Source organism: Pleurodeles waltl, chromosome 5 (assembly GCF_031143425.1).
Source record: "Pleurodeles waltl isolate 20211129_DDA chromosome 5, aPleWal1.hap1.20221129, whole genome shotgun sequence".
NCBI lineage: Eukaryota > Metazoa > Chordata > Amphibia > Caudata > Salamandridae > Pleurodeles > Pleurodeles waltl.
In genome coordinates this window covers 1,867,621,421-1,867,637,634 of record NC_090444.1, presented here as the reverse complement: position 1 = coordinate 1,867,637,634, position 16,214 = coordinate 1,867,621,421, and the positions used below count along the sequence as shown (strand labels likewise).

Genomic DNA, 16,214 nt, shown 5'->3' with positions numbered 1-16,214 from the left:
TTTTCCTGCTGTCTCTGGAGTCACTGTTTCTGCACTTTCTCTGGTGCTTTCTTTGTTCTCTGTTCCATGTTTTTCTGCTGTCTCTGGAGTCACTGTTTATGCACTTCCTCTGGTGCTTTGTATGCTTTCTGCTCCTTGTTTTCCTGCTGTCTCTGGAGTCGCTGTTTCTGCACTTCCTCTGGTGCTTTCTTTGTTCTCTGCCCCTTGTTTTCCTACTGTCTCTGGAGTAGCAGTTTCTGCACTTCCTCTGGTGCTTTGTTTGCTCTCTCCCTTGTTTTCCCGCTGTCTCTGGAGTCGCTGTTTCTGCACTTCCTCTGGTGCTGTTTGCTCTCTGTTCCATGTTTTCCGTCTGTCTCTGGAGTCGGTGTTTCTGCACTTCCTCTGGTGCTTTGTTTGCTCTCTGTCCCCTGTTTTCCTGCTGTCTCTGGAGTCGCTGTTTCTGCACTTACTCTGGTGCTTTGTTTGCTCTCTGTTCCTTGTTTACCCGCTGTCTCTGGAGTCGCTGTTTCTGCTCTTCTTCTGGTGCTTTGTTTGCTCTCCGTCCCTTGTTATCCTGCTGCCTCTGGAGTCGCTGTTTCTGCACTTCCTCTGGTGCTTTGTTTGCTCTCTGTTCCTTGTTTTCCTGCTGTCTCTGGAGTCGCTGTTTCTGCACTTCCTCTGGTGATTTGTTTGCTCTCTGTTCCATGTTTTCCCGCTGTCCCAGGAGTCGCTGTTTCTGCACTTCCTCTGGTGCTTTCTTTGTTCTCTGTCCCTTGTTTTCCTCCTCTCTCTGGAGTCACTGTTTCTGCACTTCCTCTGGTGCTTTGTTTGCTCTCTGTCCCTTGTTTTCCTGCTGTCTCTGGAGTCACTGTTTCTGCACTTCCTCTGGTGCAGTGCTTGCTCTCTGTTCCTGGTTTTCCCACTGTCTCTGGAGTCGCTGTTTCTCCAGAGACATAGCGACAGAGTCGCTGTTTCTGCACTTCCTCTGGTGCTTTGTTTGCTTTCTGTTCCTTGTTTTCCCGCTGTCTCTGGAGTCGCTGTTTCCGCACTTCCTCTGGTGCTTTCTTTTTTCTCCGTCCCTTGTTTTCCTGCTGTCTCTGGAGTCGCTGTTTCTGCACTTCCTCTGGTGCTTTGTTTGCTCTCTGTCCCTTGTTTTCCTGCTGTCTCTGGAGTCGATGTTTCTGCACTAACTCTGGTGCTTTGTTTGCTCTCTGTCCCTTGTTTGTCTGCTGTCTCTGGAGTCGCTGTTTCTGCACTTCCTCTGGTGCAGTGCTTGCTGTCTGTCCCTTATTTTCCTGCTGTCTCTGGAGTCACTGTTTCTGCACTTACTCTGGTGCTTTGTTTGATCTCTGTCCCCTGTTTTCCCGATGTCTCTGGAGTTGCTGGTTCTGCACTTCCTTTGGTGCTTTGTTTGATCTCTTTTCCCTGTTTTCCTGCTGTCTCTGGAGTTGCTGTTTCTGCACTTCCTCTGGTGCTTTGTTTGCTCTCTGTCCCTGGTTTTCCTGCTGTTCCTGGAGTCGCTGTTTCTGCACTTCCTCTGGTGCTTTGTTTGCTCTCTGTCCCTTGTTTTTCTGCTGTCTCTGGAGTCACTGTTTCTGCACTTCCTCTGGTGCAGTGCTTGCTCTCTGTCCCTTGTTTTCCTGCTCTCTCTGGAGTCGCTGTTTCTGCACTTCCTCTGGTGCTTTGTTTGCTCTCTGTCCCTTGTTTTCCCGCTGTCTCTGGAGTCGCTGTTTCTGCACTACCTCTGGTGCTTTGTTTGCTCTCTGTCCCTTGTTTTGCCGCTGTCTTTGGAGTCGATGTTTCTGCACTTCTTCTGGTGCTTTGTTTGCTCTCTGCTCCTTGTTTTCCCGCTGTCTCTGGAGTCGATGTTCCTGCACTAACTCTGGTGTTTTGTTTGATCTCTGTTCCGTGTTTTCCTGCTGTCTCTGGAGTCGCTGTTCTGAACTACCTCTGGTGCTTTCTTTGCTCTCTGTTCCATGTTTTCCCGCTGTCTCTGGAGTCGCTGTTTCTGCACTTCCTCTGGTGCTTTGTTTGCTCTCTGTCCCCTGTTTTTCCCCTGTCTCTGGAGTCGCTGTTTCTGCACTTCCTCTGGTGCTTTGTTTGCTCTCTGTCCCCTGTTTTCCCCCTGTCTCTGGAGTCGCTGTTTCTGCACTTCCTCTGGTGATTTGTTTGCTCCCTGTTCCATGTTTTCCGGCTGTCTCTGGAGTCGCTGTTTCTGCACTTACTCTGGTGCTTTGTTTGCTCTCTGTTCCTTGTTTACCCGCTGTCTCTGGAGTCGCTGTTTCTGCTCTTCTTCTGGTGCTTTGTTTGCTCTCCGTCCCTTGTTTTCCTGCTGTCTCTGGAGTCGATGTTTCTGCACTAACTCTGGTGCTTTGTTTGCTCTCTGTCCCTTGTTTGTCTGCTGTCTCTGGAGTCGCTGTTTCTGCACTTCCTCTGGTGCAGTGCTTGCTGTCTGTCCCTTGTTTTCCCGCTGTCTCTGGAGTCACTGTTTCTGCACTTCCTCTGGTGCTTTGTTTGCTCTCTGTCCCCTGTTTTCCCGCTGTCTCTGGAGTCGCTGTTTCTGCACTTCCTCTGGTGATTTGTTTGCTCTCTGTTCCATGTTTTCCCGCTGTCCCAGGAGTCGCTGTTTCTGCACTTCCTCTGGTGCTTTCTTTGTTCTCTGTCCCTTGTTTTCCTCCTCTCTCTGGAGTCACTGTTTCTGCACTTCCTCTGGTGCTTTGTTTGCTCTCTGTCCCTTGTTTTCCTGCTGTCTCTGTGGTCACTGTTTCTGCACTTCCTCTCGTGCAGTGCTTGCTCTCTGTTCCTGGTTTTCCCACTGTCTCTGGAGTCGCTGTTTCTGCACTTCCTCTGGTGCTTTGTTTGCTTTCTGTTCCTTGTTTTCCCGCTGTCTCTGGAGTCGCTGTTTCCGCACTTCCTCTGGTGCTTTCTTTTTTCTCCGTCCCTTGTTTTCCTGCTGTCTCTGGAGTCGCTGTTTCTGCACTTCCTCTGGTGCTTTGTTTGCTCTCTGTCCCTTGTTTTCCTGCTGTCTCTGGAGTCGATGTTTCTGCACTAACTCTGGTGCTTTGTTTGCTCTCTGTCCCTTGTTTGTCTGCTGTCTCTGGAGTCGCTGTTTCTGCACTTCCTCTGGTGCAGTGCTTGCTGTCTGTCCCTTATTTTCCTGCTGTCTCTGGAGTCACTGTTTCTGCACTTCCTCTGGTGCTTTGTTTGATCTCTGTCCCCTGTTTTCCCGATGTCTCTGGAGTTGCTGTTTCTGCACTTCCTTTGGTGCTTTGTTTGATCTCTTTTCCCTGTTTTCCTGCTGTCCCTGGAGTTGCTGTTTCAGCACTTCTTCTGGTGCTTTCTTTGTTCTCTGTCCCTTGTTTTCCTCCTCTCTCTGGAGTCACTGTTTCTGCACTTCCTCTGGTGCTTTGTTTGCTTTCTGTTCCTTGTTTTCCCGCTGTCTCTGGAGTCGCTGTTTCTGCACTTCCTCTGGTGCTTTCTTTGTTCTCTGTCCCTTGTTTTCCTGCTGTCTCTGGAGTCGCTGTTTCTGCACTTCCTCTGGTGCTTTGTTTGCTCTCTGTCCCTGGTTTTCCTACTGTTCCTGGAGTCGCTGTTTCTGCACTTCCTCTGGTGCTTTGTTTGCCCTCTGTCCCTTGTTTTTCTGCTGTCTCTGGAGTCACTGTTTCTGCACTTCCTCTGGTGCAGTGCTTGCTCTCTGTCCCTTGTTTTCCTGCTCTCTCTGGAGTCGCTGTTTCTGCACTTCCTCTGGTGCTTTGTTTGCTCTCTGTCCCTTGTTTTCCCGCTGTCTCTGGAGTCGCTGTTTCTGCGCTTCCTCTGGTGCTTTGTTTGCTCTCTGTCCCTTGTTTTGCCGCTGTCTCTGGAGTCGCTGTTTCTGCACTTCCTCTGGTGCTTTGTTTGCTCTCTGTCCCTTGTTTTCCCGCTGTCTTTGGAGTCGATGTTTCTGCACTTCTTCTGGTGCTTTGTTTGCTCTCTGCTCCTTGTTTTCCCGCTGTCTCTGGAGTCGATGTTTCTGCACTAACTCTGGTGTTTTGTTTGATCTCTGTTCCATGTTTTCCTGCTGTCTCTGGAGTCGCTGTTTCTGAACTACCTCTGGTGCTTTCTTTGCTCTCTGTTCCATGTTTTCCCGCTGTCTCTGGAGTCGCTGTTTCTGCACTTCCTCTGGTGCTTTGTTTGCTCTCTGTCCCCTGTTTTCCCCTTGTCTCTGGAGTCGCTGTTTTTGCACTTCCTCTGGTAATTTGTTTGCTCTCTGTTCCATGTTTTCCCGCTGTCTCTGGAGTCGCTGTTTCTGAACTTCCTCTGGTGCTTTGTTTGCTCTCTGTCCCTTGTTTTCCCGCTGTCTCTGGAGTCGCTGTTTCTGCACTTCCTTTGGTGCTTTGTTTGCTCTCTGTACCCTGTTTTCCTGCTGTCTCTGGAGGTGCTGTTTCTGAACTTCCTCTGGTGCTTTGTTTGCTCTCCGTCCCTTGTTTTCCTGCTGTCTCTGGAGTCGCTGTTTCTGCACTTCCTCTGGTGCTTGTTTGCTCTCTGTCCCCAGTTTACTGCTGTCTCCGGAGGTGCTGTTTCTGCACTTCCTCCGGTGCTTTGTTTGCTCTCTTTCGCCTGTTTTCCTGCTGTCTCTGGAGTCACTGTTTCTGTGTTTCCTCTGGTGCTTTGTTTGCTCTCTCTTCCTTGTTTTCCCGCTGCCTATGGAGTCACTGTTTCTGCGCTTCCTCTGGTGCTTTGTTTGCTCTCTGTCCCTTGTTTTCCAGCTGTCTCTGGAGTCGCTATTTCTGCCCCTCCTCTGGTGCTTTGTTTGCTCTCTGTCCCCTGTTTTCCCGCTGTCTCTGGAGGTGCTGTTTCTGCACTTCCTCTGGTGCTTTGTTTACTCTCTGTCCCTTGTTTTCCCGCTGTCTCTGAAGTCGCTGTATCTGCAATTCCTCTGGTGCTTTGTTTGCTCTCTGTTCCTTGTTTTCCCGCTGCCTATGGAGTCACTGTTTCTGCGCTTCCTCCGGTGCTTTGTTTGCTCTCTGTTCCTTGTTTTCCCGCTGTCTCTGGAGTCGCTGTTTCTGTGCTTCCTCTGGTGCTTTGTTTGCTCTCTGTTCCTTGTTTTCCCGATGTCTCTGGAGTCGCTGTTTCTGCACTTCCTCTGGTGCTTTGTTTGCTCTCTGTTCCTTGTTTTCCCGCTGTATCTGGAGTCACTGTTTCTGCGCTTCCTCTGGTGCTTTGTTTGCTCTCTGTCCCTTGTTTTCCCGCTGTCTCTGGAGTTGCTGTTTCTGCCCCTCCCCTGGTGCTTTGTTTGCTCTCTGTTACCTGTTTTCCTGCTGTCTCTGGAGTCACTGTTTCTGCACTTCCTCTGGTGCTTTGTTTGCTCTCTGTTCCTTGTTTTCCCGCTGTCCCTGGAGTCGCTGTTTCTGCGCTTCCTCTGGTGCTTTGTTTCCTCTCTGTCCCTTGTTTTCCCGCTGTCCCTGGAGTCACTGTTTCTGTGCTTCCTCTGGTGCTTTGTTTGCTCTCTGTTCCTTGTTTTTCCGCTGTCTCTGGAGTCACTGTTTCTGTACTTCCTCTGGTGCTTTGTTTGCTCTCTGTTCCTTGTTTTCCTGCTGTCTCTGGAGTCACTGTTTCTGCACTTCCTCTGGTGCTTTGTTTGCTCTCTGCTCCTTGTTTTCCTGCTGTCTCTGGAGTCGCTGTTTCTGCAGTAACTCTAGTGCTTTTTTTGATCTCTGTTCCATGTTTTCCTGCTGTCTTTGGAGTCGCTGTTTCTGAACTTCCTCTGGTGCTTTGTGTGCTCTCTGTTCCTTGTTTACCCGCTGTCTCTGGAGTCGCTGTTTCTGCTCTTCTTCTGGTGCTTTGTTTGCTCTCCGTCCCTTGTTTTCCTGCTGTCTCTGGAGTCGATGTTTCTGCACTAACTCTGGTGCTTTGTTTGCTCTCTGTCCCTTGTTTGTCTGCTGTCTCTGGAGTCGCTGTTTCTGCACTTCCTCTGGTGCAGTGCTTGCTGTCTGTCCCTTGTTTTCCCGCTGTCTCTGGAGTCACTGTTTCTGCACTTCCTCTGGTGCTTTGTTTGCTCTCTGTCCCCTGTTTTCCCGCTGTCTCTGGAGTCGCTGTTTCTGCACTTCCTCTGGTGATTTGTTTGCTCTCTGTTCCATGTTTTCCCGCTGTCCCAGGAGTCGCTGTTTCTGCACTTCCTCTGGTGCTTTCTTTGTTCTCTGTCCCTTGTTTTCCTCCTCTCTCTGGAGTCACTGTTTCTGCACTTCCTCTGGTGCTTTGTTTGCTCTCTGTCCCTTGTTTTCCTGCTGTCTCTGTGGTCACTGTTTCTGCACTTCCTCTCGTGCAGTGCTTGCTCTCTGTTCCTGGTTTTCCCACTGTCTCTGGAGTCGCTGTTTCTGCACTTCCTCTGGTGCTTTGTTTGCTTTCTGTTCCTTGTTTTCCCGCTGTCTCTGGAGTCGCTGTTTCCGCACTTCCTCTGGTGCTTTCTTTTTTCTCCGTCCCTTGTTTTCCTGCTGTCTCTGGAGTCGCTGTTTCTGCACTTCCTCTGGTGCTTTGTTTGCTCTCTGTCCCTTGTTTTCCTGCTGTCTCTGGAGTCGATGTTTCTGCACTAACTCTGGTGCTTTGTTTGCTCTCTGTCCCTTGTTTGTCTGCTGTCTCTGGAGTCGCTGTTTCTGCACTTCCTCTGGTGCAGTGCTTGCTGTCTGTCCCTTATTTTCCTGCTGTCTCTGGAGTCACTGTTTCTGCACTTCCTCTGGTGCTTTGTTTGATCTCTGTCCCCTGTTTTCCCGATGTCTCTGGAGTTGCTGTTTCTGCACTTCCTTTGGTGCTTTGTTTGATCTCCTTTCCCTGTTTTCCTGCTGTCCCTGGAGTTGCTGTTTCAGCACTTCTTCTGGTGCTTTCTTTGTTCTCTGTCCCTTGTTTTCCTCCTCTCTCTGGAGTCACTGTTTCTGCACTTCCTCTGGTGCTTTGTTTGCTTTCTGTTCCTTGTTTTCCCGCTGTCTCTGGAGTCGCTGTTTCTGCACTTCCTCTGGTGCTTTCTTTGTTCTCTGTCCCTTGTTTTCCTGCTGTCTCTGGAGTCGCTGTTTCTGCACTTCCTCTGGTGCTTTGTTTGCTCTCTGTCCCTGGTTTTCCTACTGTTCCTGGAGTCGCTGTTTCTGCACTTCCTCTGGTGCTTTGTTTGCCCTCTGTCCCTTGTTTTTCTGCTGTCTCTGGAGTCACTGTTTCTGCACTTCCTCTGGTGCAGTGCTTGCTCTCTGTCCCTTGTTTTCCTGCTCTCTCTGGAGTCGCTGTTTCTGCACTTCCTCTGGTGCTTTGTTTGCTCTCTGTCCCTTGTTTTCCCGCTGTCTCTGGAGTCGCTGTTTCTGCGCTTCCTCTGGTGCTTTGTTTGCTCTCTGTCCCTTGTTTTGCCGCTGTCTCTGGAGTCGCTGTTTCTGCACTTCCTCTGGTGCTTTGTTTGCTCTCTGTCCCTTGTTTTCCCGCTGTCTTTGGAGTCGATGTTTCTGCACTTCTTCTGGTGCTTTGTTTGCTCTCTGCTCCTTGTTTTCCCGCTGTCTCTGGAGTCGATGTTTCTGCACTAACTCTGGTGTTTTGTTTGATCTCTGTTCCATGTTTTCCTGCTGTCTCTGGAGTCGCTGTTTCTGAACTACCTCTGGTGCTTTCTTTGCTCTCTGTTCCATGTTTTCCCGCTGTCTCTGGAGTCGCTGTTTCTGCACTTCCTCTGGTGCTTTGTTTGCTCTCTGTCCCCTGTTTTCCCCTTGTCTCTGGAGTCGCTGTTTCTGCACTTCCTCTGGTAATTTGTTTGCTCTCTGTTCCATGTTTTCCCGCTGTCTCTGGAGTCGCTGTTTCTGAACTTCCTCTGGTGCTTTGTTTGCTCTCTGTCCCTTGTTTTCCCGCTGTCTCTGGAGTCGCTGTTTCTGCACTTCCTTTGGTGCTTTGTTTGCTCTCTGTACCCTGTTTTCCTGCTGTCTCTGGAGGTGCTGTTTCTGAACTTCCTCTGGTGCTTTGTTTGCTCTCCGTCCCTTGTTTTCCTGCTGTCTCTGGAGTCGCTGTTTCTGCACTTCCTCTGGTGCTTGTTTGCTCTTTGTCCCCAGTTTACTGCTGTCTCCGGAGGTGCTGTTTCTGCACTTCCTCCGGTGCTTTGTTTGCTCTCTTTCGCCTGTTTTCCTGCTGTCTCTGGAGTCACTGTTTCTGTGTTTCCTCTGGTGCTTTGTTTGCTCTCTCTTCCTTGTTTTCCCGCTGCCTATGGAGTCACTGTTTCTGCGCTTCCTCTGGTGCTTTGTTTGCTCTCTGTCCCTTGTTTTCCAGCTGTCTCTGGAGTCGCTATTTCTGCCCCTCCTCTGGTGCTTTGTTTGCTCTCTGTCCCCTGTTTTCCCGCTGTCTCTGGAGGTGCTGTTTCTGCACTTCCTCTGGTGCTTTGTTTACTCTCTGTCCCTTGTTTTCCCGCTGTCTCTGAAGTCGCTGTATCTGCAATTCCTCTGGTGCTTTGTTTGCTCTCTGTTCCTTGTTTTCCCGCTGCCTATGGAGTCACTGTTTCTGCGCTTCCTCCGGTGCTTTGTTTGCTCTCTGTTCCTTGTTTTCCCGCTGTCTCTGGAGTCGCTGTTTCTGTGCTTCCTCTGGTGCTTTGTTTGCTCTCTGTTCCTTGTTTTCCCGATGTCTCTGGAGTCGCTGTTTCTGCACTTCCTCTGGTGCTTTGTTTGCTCTCTGTTCCTTGTTTTCCCGCTGTATCTGGAGTCACTGTTTCTGCGCTTCCTCTGGTGCTTTGTTTGCTCTCTGTCCCTTGTTTTCCCGCTGTCTCTGGAGTTGCTGTTTCTGCCCCTCCCCTGGTGCTTTGTTTGCTCTCTGTTACCTGTTTTCCTGCTGTCTCTGGAGTCACTGTTTCTGCACTTCCTCTGGTGCTTTGTTTGCTCTCTGTTCCTTGTTTTCCCGCTGTCCCTGGAGTCGCTGTTTCTGCGCTTCCTCTGGTGCTTTGTTTCCTCTCTGTCCCTTGTTTTCCCGCTGTCCCTGGAGTCACTGTTTCTGTGCTTCCTCTGGTGCTTTGTTTGCTCTCTGTTCCTTGTTTTTCCGCTGTCTCTGGAGTCACTGTTTCTGTACTTCCTCTGGTGCTTTGTTTGCTCTCTGTTCCTTGTTTTCCTGCTGTCTCTGGAGTCACTGTTTCTGCACTTCCTCTGGTGCTTTGTTTGCTCTCTGCTCCTTGTTTTCCTGCTGTCTCTGGAGTCGCTGTTTCTGCAGTAACTCTAGTGCTTTTTTTGATCTCTGTTCCATGTTTTCCTGCTGTCTTTGGAGTCGCTGTTTCTGAACTTCCTCTGGTGCTTTGTGTGCTCTCTGCTCCTTGTTTTCCTGCTGTCTCTGGAGTCGCTGTTTCTGCAGTAACTCTAGTGATTTTTTTTATCTCTGTTCCATGTTTTCCTGCTGTCTCTGGAGTCGCTGTTTCTGCACTTCCTCTGGTGCTTTGTTTGCTCTCTGCTCCTTGTTTTGCCGCTGTCTCTGGAGTCGATGTTTCTACACTAACTCTGGTGCTTTGTTTGATCTCTGTTCCATGTTTTCCTGCTGTCTCTGGAGTCGCTGTTTCTGAACTTCCTCTGGTGCTTTGTTTGCTCTCTGTTCCATGTTTTCGTGCTGTCTCTGGAGTCGCTGTTTCTGCACTTCCTCTGGTGCTTTGTTTGCTCTCTGTCCCCTGTTTTCCCCCTGTCTCTGGAGTCACTGTTTCTGCACTTCCTCTGGTGCTTTGTTTGCTCTCTGTCCCCTGTTTTCCCCCTGTCTCTGGAGTCGCTGTTTCTGCACTTCCTCTGGTGATTTGTTTGCTCTCTGTCCCCTGTTTTCCCGCTGTCTCTGGAGTTGCTGTTTCTGCACTTCCTCTGGTGCTTTGCTTGCTCTCTGCTCCATGTTTTTCTGCTGTCTCTGGAGTCGCTGTTTCTGAACTTCCTCTGATGCTTTGTTTGCTCTCTGTCCCTTGTTTTCCCGCTGTCTCTGGAGTCGCTGTTTCTGCACTTACTCTGGTGCTTTGTTTGCTCTTTGTTCCATGTTTTCCTGCTGTCTCTGGAGTCGCTGTTTCTGCACTTCCTCTGGTGCTTTGTTTGCTCTCTGCTCCATGTTTTTCTGCTGTCTCTGGAGTCACTGTTTCTGCACTTCCTCTGGTGCTTTGTTTGCTCTCTGTTTCTTGTTTTCCTGCTGTCTCTGGAGTCACTGTTTCTGCACTTCCTTTGGTGCTTTGTTTGATCTCTTTTCCCTGTTTTCCTGCTGTCTCTGGAGTCACTGTTTCTGTACTTCCTCTGGTGCTTTGTTTTCTCTCTATTCCTTGTTTTCCCGCTGTCTCTGGAGACGATGTTTCTGTACTTCCTCTGGTGCTTTGTTTGCTCTCTGCTCCTTGTTTTCCTGCTGTCTCTGGAGTCGCTGTTTCTGCAGTAACTCTAGTGCTTTTTTTGATCTCTGTTCCATGTTTTCCTGCTGTCTTTGGAGTCGCTGTTTCTGAACTTCCTGTGGTGCTTTGTTTGCTCTCTGCTCCTTGTTTTCCTGCTGTCTCTGGAGTCGCTGTTTCTGCAGTAACTCTAGTGCTTTTTTTGATCTCTGTTCCATGTTTTCCTACTGTCTCTGGAGTCGCTGTTTCTGCACTTCCTCTGGTGCTTTGTTTGCTCTGTGCTCCTTGTTTTGCCGCTGTCTCTGGAGTCGATGTTTCTACACTAACTCTGGTGCTTTGTTTGATCTCTGTTCCATGTTTTCCTGCTGTCTCTGGAGTTGCTGTTTCTGAACTTCCTCTGGTGCTTTGTTTGCTCTCTGTTCCATGTTTTCCTGCTGTCTCTGGAGTCGCTGTTTCTGCACTTCCTCTGGTGCTTTGTTTGCTCTCTGTCCCCTGTTTTCCTGCTGTCTCTGGAGTCGATGTTTCTGCACTAACTCTGGTGCTTTCTTTGCTCTCTGGTCCTTGTGTTCCTACTGTCTCTAGAGTCACTGTTTCTGCACTTCCTCTGGTGCTTTCTTTTTTCTCTGTCCCTTCTTTTCCTGCTGTCTCTGGAGTCGCTGTTTCTGCACTTACTCTGGTGCTTTGTTTGCTCTCTGTCCCCTGTTTTCCCGCTGTCTCTGGAGTTGCTGTTTCTGCACTTCCTCTGGTGCTTTGCTTGCTCTCTGCTCCATGTTTTTCTGCTGTCTCTGGAGTCGCTGTTTCTGAACTTCCTCTGATGCTTTGTTTGCTCTCTGTCCCTTGTTTTCCCGCTGTCTCTGGAGTCGCTGTTTCTGCACTTACTCTGGTGCTTTGTTTGCTCTTTGTTCCATTTTTTCCTGCTGTCTCTGGAGCCGCTGTTTCTGCACTTCCTCTGGTGCTTTGTTTGCTCTCTGCTCCATGTTTTTCTGCTGTCTCTGGAGTCACTGTTTCTGCACTTCCTCTGGTGCTTTGTTTGCTCTCTGTTTCTTGTTTTCCTGCTGTCTCTGGAGTCACTGTTTCTGGACTTCCTTTGGTGCTTTGTTTGATCTCTTTTCCCTGTTTTCCTGCTGTCTCTGGAGTCGCTGTTTCTGCACTTCCTCTGGTGCTTTCTTTGTTCTCTGTCCCTTGTTTTCCTGATGTCTCTGGAGTCGCTGTTTCTGCACTTCCTTTGGTGCTTTATTTGCTCTCTGTCCCTGGTTTTCCTGCTGTTCCTGGAGTCGCTGTTTCTGCACTTCCTCTGGTGCTTTGTTTGCTCTCTGTCCCTTGTTTTCTCGCTGTCTCTGGAGTCGCTGTTTCTGCACTTCCTCTGGTGCTTTGTTTGCTCTCTGTCCCTTGTTTTGCCGCTGTCTCTGGAGTCGCTGTTTCTGCACTTCCTCTGGTGCTTTGTTTGCTCTCTGTCCCTTGTTTTCCCGCTGTCTTTGGAGTTGATGTTTCTGCACTTCTGGTGCTTTGTTTGCTCTCTGCTCCTTGTTTTCCCGCTGTCTCTGGAGTCGATGTTTCTGCACTAACTCTGGTGTTTTGTTTGATCTCTGTTCCATGTTTTCCTGCTGTCTCTGGAGTCGCTGTTTCTGAACTACCTCTGGTGCTTACTTTGCTCTCTGTTCCATGTTTTCCCGCTGTCTCTGGAGTCTCTGTTTCTGCACTTCCTCTGGTGCTTTGTTTGCTCTCTGTCCCCTGTTTTCCACCGGTCTCTGGAGTCGCTGTTTCTACACTTCCTCTGGTGATTTGTTTGCTCTCTGTTCCATGTTTTCCCGCTGTCTCTGGAGTCGCTGTTTCTGAACTTCCTCTGGTGCTTTGTTTGCTCTCTGTCCCTTGTTTTCCTGCTGTCTCTGGAGTCGCTGTTTCTGCACTTCCTTTGGTGCTTTGTTTGCTCTCTGTACCCTGTTTTCCTGCTGTCTCTGGAGGTGCTGTTTCTGAACTTCCTCTGGTGCTTTGTTTGCTCTCTCCGTCCCTTGTTTTCCTGCTGTCTCTGGAGTCGCTGTTTCTGCACTTCCTCTGGTGCTTGTTTGCTCTCTGTCCCCAGTTTTCCTGCTGTCTCCGGAGGTGCTGTTTCTGCACTTCCTCCGGTGCTTTGTTTGCTCTCTTTCGCCTGTTTTCCTGCTGTCTCTGGAGTCACTGTTTCTGTGTTTCCTCTGGTGCTTTGTTTGCTCTCTGTTCCTTGTTTTCCCGCTGCCTATGGAGTCACTGTTTCTGCGCTTCCTCTGGTGCTTTGTTTGCTCTCTGTCCCCTGTTTTCCCGCTGTCTCTGGAGGTGCTGTTTCTGCACTTCCTCTGGTGCTTTATTTGCTCTCTGTTCCTTGTTTTCCCGCTGTATCTGGAGTCACTGTTTCTGCGCTTCCTCTGGTGCTTTGTTTGCTCTCTGTTCCTTGTTTTCCCGCTGTCTCTGGAGTCTCTGTTTCTGCCCCTCCCCTGGTGCTTTGTTTGCTCTCTGTTACCTGTTTTCCTGCTGTCTCTGGAGTCACTGTTTCTGCACTTCCTCTGGTGCTTTGTTTGCTCTCTGTTCCTTGTTTTCCTGCTGTCCCTGGAGTCGCTGTTTCTGTGCTTCCTCTGGTGCTTTGTTTGCTCTCTGTCCCTTGTTTTCCCGCTGTCCCTGGAGTCACTGTTTCTGTGCTTCCTCTGGTGCTTTGTTTGCTCTCTGTTCCTTGTTTTTCCGCTGTCTCTGGAGTCACTGTTTCTGTACTTCCTCTGGTGCTTTGTTTGCTCTCTGTTCCTTGTTTTCCTGCTGTCTCTGGAGTCACTGTTTCTGCACTTTCTCTGGTGCTTTGTTTGCTCTCTGCTCCTTGTTTTCCCGCTGTCTCTGGAGACGATGTTTCTGCACTTCCTCTGGTGCTTTGTTTGCTCTCTGCTCCTTGTTTTTCTGCTGTCTCTGGAGTCGCTGTTTCTGCAGTAACTCTAGTGCTTTTTTTGATCTCTGTTCCATGTTTTCCTGCTGTCTTTGGAGTCGCTGTTTCTGAACTTCCTCTGGTGCTTTGTTTGCTCTCTGTTCCATGTTTTCCCGCTGTCTCTAGAGTCACTGTTTCTGAACTTCCTCTGGTGCTTTGTTTGCTCTCTGTCCCTTGTTTTCCCGCTGTCTCTGGAGTCGCTGTTTCTGCAGTTCCTCTGGTGCTTTGTTTGATCTCTGTTCCATGTTTTCCCAATGTCTCTGGAGTCGCTGTTTCTGTGCTTCCTCTGGTGCTTTGTTTGCTCTCTGTTCCTTGTTTTCCCGCTGCCTATAGAGTCACAGTTTCTGCGTTTCCTCTGGTGCTTTGTTTGCTCTCTGTCCCTTGTTTTCCCGCTGTCTCTGGAGTTGCTGTTTCTGCCCCTCCTCTGGTGCTTTGTTTGCTCTCTGTCCCCTGTTTTCCTGGTGTCTCTGGAGGTGCTGTTTCTGCACTTCTTCTGGTGCTTTGTTTACTCTCTGTCCCTTGTTTTCCCCCTGTCTCTGGAGTCGCTGTTTCTGCACTTCCTCTGGTGCTTTGTTTGCTCTCTGCTCCATGTTTTCCTGCTGTCTCTGGAGTCGCTGTTTCTGAACTTCCACTGGTGCTTTGTTTGCTCTCTGTCCCTTGTTTTCCTGCTGTCTCTGGAGTCGCTGTTTCTGCACTTCCCCTGGTACTTTTTTTGCTCTCTGTCCCTTGTTTTCCCGCTGTCTCTGGAGTCGCTGTTTCTGCAGTTCCTCTGATGCTTTGTTTGATCTCTGTTCCATGTTTTCCTGATGTCTCTGGAGTCGCTGTTTCTGTGCTTCCTCTGGTGCTTTGTTTGCTCTCTGTTCCTTGTTTTCCCACTGTCTCTGGAGTCGCTGTTTCTGTGCTTCCTCTGGTGCTTTGTTTGCTCTCTGTTCCTTGTTTTCCCACTGTCTCTGGAGTCGCTGTTTCTGTGCTTCCTCTGGTGCTTTGTTTGCTCTCTGTTCCATGTATTCCCGCTGTCCCTGGAGTCGCTGTTTCTGCTCTTCTCTGCTGCTTTGTTTGCTCTCTGTTCCATGTTTTCCTGCTGTCACTGGAGTCGCTGTTTCTGCACTTCCTCTGGTGCTTTGTTTGCTCTCTGCCCCCTGTTTTCCCGCTGTCTCTGGAGTCGCTGTTTCTGCGCTTTCTCTGGTGCTTTGTTTGCTCTCTGTTCCTTGTTTTCCCGCTGCCTATCGAGTCACTGTTTCTGCGCTTCCTCTGGTGCTTTATTTGCACTCTGTCCCTTGTTTTCCCGCTGTCCCTGGAGTCGCTGTTTCTGCACTTCCTCTGGTGCTTTGTTTGCTCTCTGTTACCTGTTTTCCTGCTGTCTCTGGAGTCGCTGTTTCTGCGCTTCCTCTGGTGCTTTGTTTGCTCTCTGTTTCTTGTTTTCCTGCTGTCTCTGGAGTCGCTGTTTCTGCATTTCCTCTGGTGCTTTGTTTGCTCTCTGTTCCTTGTTTTCCTGCTGTCTCTGGAGTCGCTGTTTCTGCACTTCCTCTGGTGCTTTGTTTGCTCTCTGCTCCTTGTTTTCCTGTTGTCTCTGGAGTCGCTGTTTCTGCAGTAACTCTAGTGCTTTTTTTTATCTCTGTTCCATGTTTTCCTGCTGTCTCTGGAGTCGCTGTTTCTGCACTTCCTCTGGTGCTTTGTTTGCTCTCTACTCCTTGTTTTGCCGCTGTCTCTGGAGTCGATGTTTCTACACTAACTCTGGTGCTTTGTTTGCTCTCTGCTCCATGTTTTCCCGCTGCCTATGGAGTCACTGTTTCTGCGCTTCATCTGGTGCTTTGTTTGCTCTCTGTCCCTTGTTTTCCCGCTGTCTCTGGAGTCGCTGTTTCTGCACTTCCTCTGGTGCTTTGTTTGCTCTCTGCTCCATGTTTTCCCGCTGTCTCTGGAGTCGCTGTTTCTGCACTTCCTCTGGTGCTTTGTTTGCTCTCTGCTCCATGTTTTCCTGCTGTCTCTGGAGTCGCTGTTTCTGAACTTCCTCTGGTGCTTTGTGTGTTCTCTTTTCCTTGTTTTCCCACTGTCCCTGTAGTCACTGTTTCTGCTCTTCCTCTGGTGCTTTGTTTGCTCTCTGCTGCTTGTTTTCCCGCCTTCTCTGGAGTCGCTGTTTCTGCACTTCCTCTGGTGCTTTGTTTGCTCTTTGTTCCTTGTTTTCCCGCTGTCTCTGGAGTTGCTGTTTCTGCACTTCCTCTGGTGCTTTGTTTGATCTCTCTTCCCTGTTTTCCTGCTGTCTCTGGAGTTGCTGTTTCTGCACTTCCTCTGGTGCTTTGTTTGCTCTCTGTCCCTTGTTTTCCCGCTGGCTCTGGAGTCGCTGTTTCTGCACTTCCCCTGGTGCTTTGTTTGGAATGTGTTCCTTGTTTTCCTGCTGTCTCTGTTTATCCACTTCCTCTGGAGTCTGGTCGCCTCTCTTGCCCTTTCTGGAGTCCACATCCTTATGGATAGTGCAGTGTGAGATGAACCAGGCCCTGCACCTGGGAGCAGCTGTTCTAGGCTGTGTCTGTCTGAAGTGGCTGCACAAGGTAGGTGTATTAATGCTCCAGAGATTGAACTGAGGGAGATTCTGCCTTTTCGTTCCCTTATTTCCTGCTCTTCTCTTCCTGAACCCCCATTTCTTTGACTTAATTTCCCTGAGAGCAAGTTTGGATGGTCATGGGCCAGGAAAACAGTGTCTTTTTCCATCTCTTTCTGTAGGTTCACACCCAGTAGCCAAGTACCTCGCTTCCGTGGATAACAAATTCAGCTCCCTGTTCATGGACACTGCCTGGCGGGACCTGTTCTGTAGGACTGAAGCCCCAGCTTCGGGTGAGTGGGGAGTGAGGTGAACAGTCGTCAACAGTATCTGGTTCGGGCTGAGCATCTTCCTTTGGTCTGCGCCAGACTGAGGCACATGTTTACAGGCCACGTGGCGCGGGCAGCACCACAGGGAAAGGGCGTAAATGCACGTATTTACAAGATACA

At 49.6% G+C, this 16,214-nt stretch overlaps 2 protein-coding genes across 3 annotated transcripts in view; one reads left to right on the top strand and one right to left on the bottom strand.

The window, feature by feature from the left end:
- The window catches only part of LOC138296905 (phosphofurin acidic cluster sorting protein 2-like), a 617,149-nt gene that overhangs the window by 471,525 nt on the left and 129,410 nt on the right, over positions 1-16,214 (top strand). For both annotated transcript variants that reach the window (XM_069236419.1, XM_069236418.1), the window contains exon 17: positions 15,948-16,058. In XM_069236419.1, coding sequence (XP_069092520.1) covers positions 15,948-16,058 — 111 coding nt within the window. The remainder of the gene's footprint in view (positions 1-15,947; positions 16,059-16,214) is intronic.
- LOC138295204 (trichohyalin-like) lies at positions 4,740-11,268 on the bottom strand. The gene is made up of 6 exons (XM_069233388.1): positions 11,236-11,268; positions 10,964-11,145; positions 8,783-10,481; positions 8,465-8,661; positions 7,156-8,223; positions 4,740-4,935 (listed from the first exon to the last, which is right to left on the bottom strand). The coding sequence occupies exons 1-6, from the start codon at positions 11,266-11,268 to the stop codon at positions 4,740-4,742; spliced, it is 3,375 nt and encodes a 1,124-aa protein (XP_069089489.1).